Here is a 3218-nt window from a genome sequence, read left to right as displayed (position 1 = left end):
CAAACAAAAAAAAAAAAAATACAGAACTGTACAGGGAGATACGTAAATAGGAATTCTCTGGTAATTTGCCTCTTTTTAATGGGTATGATCGTGGCTTTGGACAACAGTCACTTTTAACCCGAGCTGCTGTTGCCTTTTGTTTTTTATGGTCCTTTTATGAGACTAACAATAGGACAAACATATCAGAGGTAGTCAAGGAACCAACTGTATTTACGCTTTTTAATTACAGGGGGTTAATTTTAATGGAGATTTTATCTGAGATAGCTTTAAAGATTTTGGTTTGTTTTTTATTATTATTTTTTTTTTCTTGACTGACCACGGGGGAATTTCAACTGTATTCCTGTACATAACCGGTTCTTTTTTCCCTTTGACAAGAATTTAAGAGTGAACGTCTCACTCTGCGGTTTGAATAAATTCAGATTCTGTCCTTGCAATTTTGATATTTTCTGATTTACAGGTCAGTTGTTGCTGTCTGCTCAGCCTCGTCCAGGTTTTAACGGTCATGTAAATACAAAGACTTACTGAAACTTTTCAGACCTTTTGTATTTTTCTTTCACTCTAAAGGTAGCCTATGATTTCACACTGTCATGCATAATGTTGATTATTAAGAATGAGAGCGATCTTAAACGGATTGATTTACTAATATTAGATATGATTTAAGTTTTATTTCTTAAATCCTGTTTTTAATTCTATAAACGACGAGTCCATTTTATTTCGGTTTCAGTCTACAGTTTTACACTGTGTATCTAATATCACCATGTTCAAAGAAATGTCAATAAAATAAAACTACAGAAATGCCAAGCGTTTGATGCTTTCTGGATGGATGTTTAACAATATATATTTATGCATACATGCTTCATCAGTGCAGGTGGATATCAACCACGTAATACATCAGAAGAGATTTCATTTGTGAATACAAACATGTGCCTTCGTTTTATTCTCATCGTCTTAAAACACATTGCACAACTTATTAATGGAATACTTTGCATCAAACCAGTCCAGCACCTCCGTTTCTTCTGCTGTCCCTGCACTAAATCTAGCATTCATTCGCGGACGAAACGTCCAGTTTAATCGGTGCAGCGTCTCTGGTTTTCAATACCAGTTAGTGCAGGCTATCATGAAGCTCATGTCGTCTACCTTCCTGGTGCCCATGCGACATTGTGGAAGGTCAATGTCTGGATCCAGGCTGTCCCGGCACTCACGACCGGTGTCAGTCTGGTGACCGGATGAAGATACTTCACCTTGCAATGGAAGATTGTCTGGATCCCTCTGCTGCTGGTCAGCAGCCGAACTGGTGCTCTGATCAGACCCCATTTCTTTAATAACAAAACAAGAGATTTAAATCACACACATTGATTACATTTATACATTGATAAACTGGTACTGCTTTTGATTTACAGTACCTTCTAGAAGTACCATCATGCTTAACATCTAGCATATTCATATACCATGGTACTCCAGGGTATTAAATACCAATGTAGATTTAAAAAAACACTATAGCCATAATACATGCCTCAGGAAACCTTCCCGAATGTATAAGATGTTTGCGTTAATGTTCAGCAACCTTCTCACAAAACTGCTCGTAGATGATTCGGTTTGAGACCGAGGCTCANAAAAAAAAAAACCTACATACGCAGCAAGCACTCAGGGAGCGTTTGACACCGTGACTGGGACAAAAACCGATCAATAGTGCGTTAACGAGCCGAGGCACGGCAAGACTTTACCCCACGCCGACTCCAGCCCCCGGAATCCTGCGCTTTCCCGGCACCGATTAGCTCGCGATGTTTCCAGGCAGAAAACGCGCGGGGTGGACGTCGAGGGTCACGGGCTCGCGCTGCTGCAGTGACGTCTCGCAGGTAGCCAGCTAATCGAAGTGTCAACAAAAACGACGTCACGCCGAAAGTCAATCGCGATTGGCTCACAAATCCGTAGTGCAGGGAGAGGTGTGTCCTGTTGCTACGCAGGTTTGTGGCGGACGACAAAAACATGTGGGAACGTGGCTCCCCGTTCTCAGCCGTTTAGGCAACAACGGGTTATAGAAATGTAAATACGATCATTTTAAAAAGATGACAGATTAAATGTTTGTTTATTTAAGTCGTATTATGCTATTAAAGGGAATAAATTGCAGTGACTCACTGAATGTTATTTTGAAAATATTTTTAATACACGTACACTGACTACAAATACCAACATTTTATTGTATTTGTTTTGATTGTTGTCTATTTCTTTATTGGTTAAATTATTTTTATTTTCTTTATTATATTGCATTATTAACACCTAGCAACTTTTAAAAATGTTTTAAGAGATATTGTGGAAATGCTCATACTGTGTATGATCAATAGAGGGACATAAATGCCGTATCTAAAAAAAACTTTATTGACACAAATACGGACTCTTCATTGTTTAAAGAACAATGGTCTGGGGACTTGGTTTTTAAGAATCAAAACAAAGGCAGCGGTGTTTCTCCTGACAACATGAGCTAACGTATCACGTGCCGTAACGCGTTGACGTCAGCACGTCCAGGAAAGGAAGTGAACACGTGGTTTACGGCTGTCCACGCTTCTACATACAGTGACAATCGGTAAATATAAGATTGCTGTTGTAATTGTAATGGTATTTATAATAAAGTTATTAAATATATAATTCCGTATGTATTATTAACCCGCTTTGTTATTAAATAACACAGAATTGATAGCTTTTAATGAATAGAGAAGTCAAAATAACTTCATGTAAGTTAGCCGACAGCTAGCTAACGTCCCCCTGACTAGTACTGCTTAAATAAAAGTTATTTAGAACGAGTTTAACCTTCAGGTTTTGTTGTGAATTACTTTGATTAGTCACGGTGCTAAAAGTCCCATATGTTTTAAAATAATGTTTTTTAGAAGCACATTTAAAAACGTTTCTCTAGCCTAATTAAAACCAGGTACAGAGACGAGGTTTAATCCTGAAATAGCGCTTTATATACTGTTAAGAAATATTAAATATCAAAACCTAATCGTGGAGCAGAAACTCAACTCACCAGATTCTGTTACTAATTAGTTTTATATGATGTTATTTATGTCTACCCTGTTTTTAATTTTCGTGTCATCATCAGTGTTGTTTCTCATCAGTTGCAGACAATTTCGATCATTTCAACAGCAGAAGAATGGCAGTCCGTGCATCTTTTGAGAAAAATAATGAAATTGGGTGCTTTGCCAAGCTGACAAACACGTATTGCT

At 37.8% G+C, this 3218-nt stretch overlaps 1 protein-coding gene across 2 annotated transcripts; it reads right to left on the bottom strand.

Annotated features, from left to right (window-relative positions):
• Nucleotides 1-366: 366 nt before the first annotated feature.
• si:ch211-239j9.1 lies at nucleotides 367-2003 on the bottom strand. 2 transcript variants are annotated; one of them, XR_006247953.1, is made up of 2 exons: nucleotides 1634-1864; nucleotides 367-1316 (listed from the first exon to the last, which is right to left on the bottom strand). XR_006247953.1 is itself a non-coding variant. In XM_043226566.1 (2 exons), exons 1-2 carry the CDS (start codon nucleotides 1986-1988, stop codon nucleotides 1134-1136), a joined length of 447 nt encoding a protein of 148 aa, XP_043082501.1. In that variant the 5' UTR covers nucleotides 1989-2003; the 3' UTR covers nucleotides 367-1133. The 2 variants fall into 2 exon arrangements, 1 of the variants encoding a protein (XP_043082501.1); XM_043226566.1 differs by having other exon boundaries at nucleotides 1725-2003.
• Between the last annotated feature and the right edge of the window lie 1215 nt (nucleotides 2004-3218).

This window comes from Puntigrus tetrazona, chromosome 24, assembly GCF_018831695.1.
Source record: "Puntigrus tetrazona isolate hp1 chromosome 24, ASM1883169v1, whole genome shotgun sequence".
Classification (NCBI taxonomy): Eukaryota; Metazoa; Chordata; class Actinopteri; order Cypriniformes; family Cyprinidae; genus Puntigrus; species Puntigrus tetrazona.
Note: the sequence above shows the minus strand (reverse complement) of the source record. Positions and strands in the feature narration are given on the sequence as shown.

Coding starts and splice junctions, on each gene's coding strand:
- si:ch211-239j9.1 (XM_043226566.1), bottom strand. CDS start 1,988: ATGTTTTTGTCGTCCGCCACAAACCTGCGTAGCAACAGGACACACCTC. Junction 1,317..1,724: donor GGGGCTGGAGTCGGCGTGGG/GTAAAGTCTTGC, acceptor TTGTTATTAAAG/AAATGGGGTCTGATCAGAGC.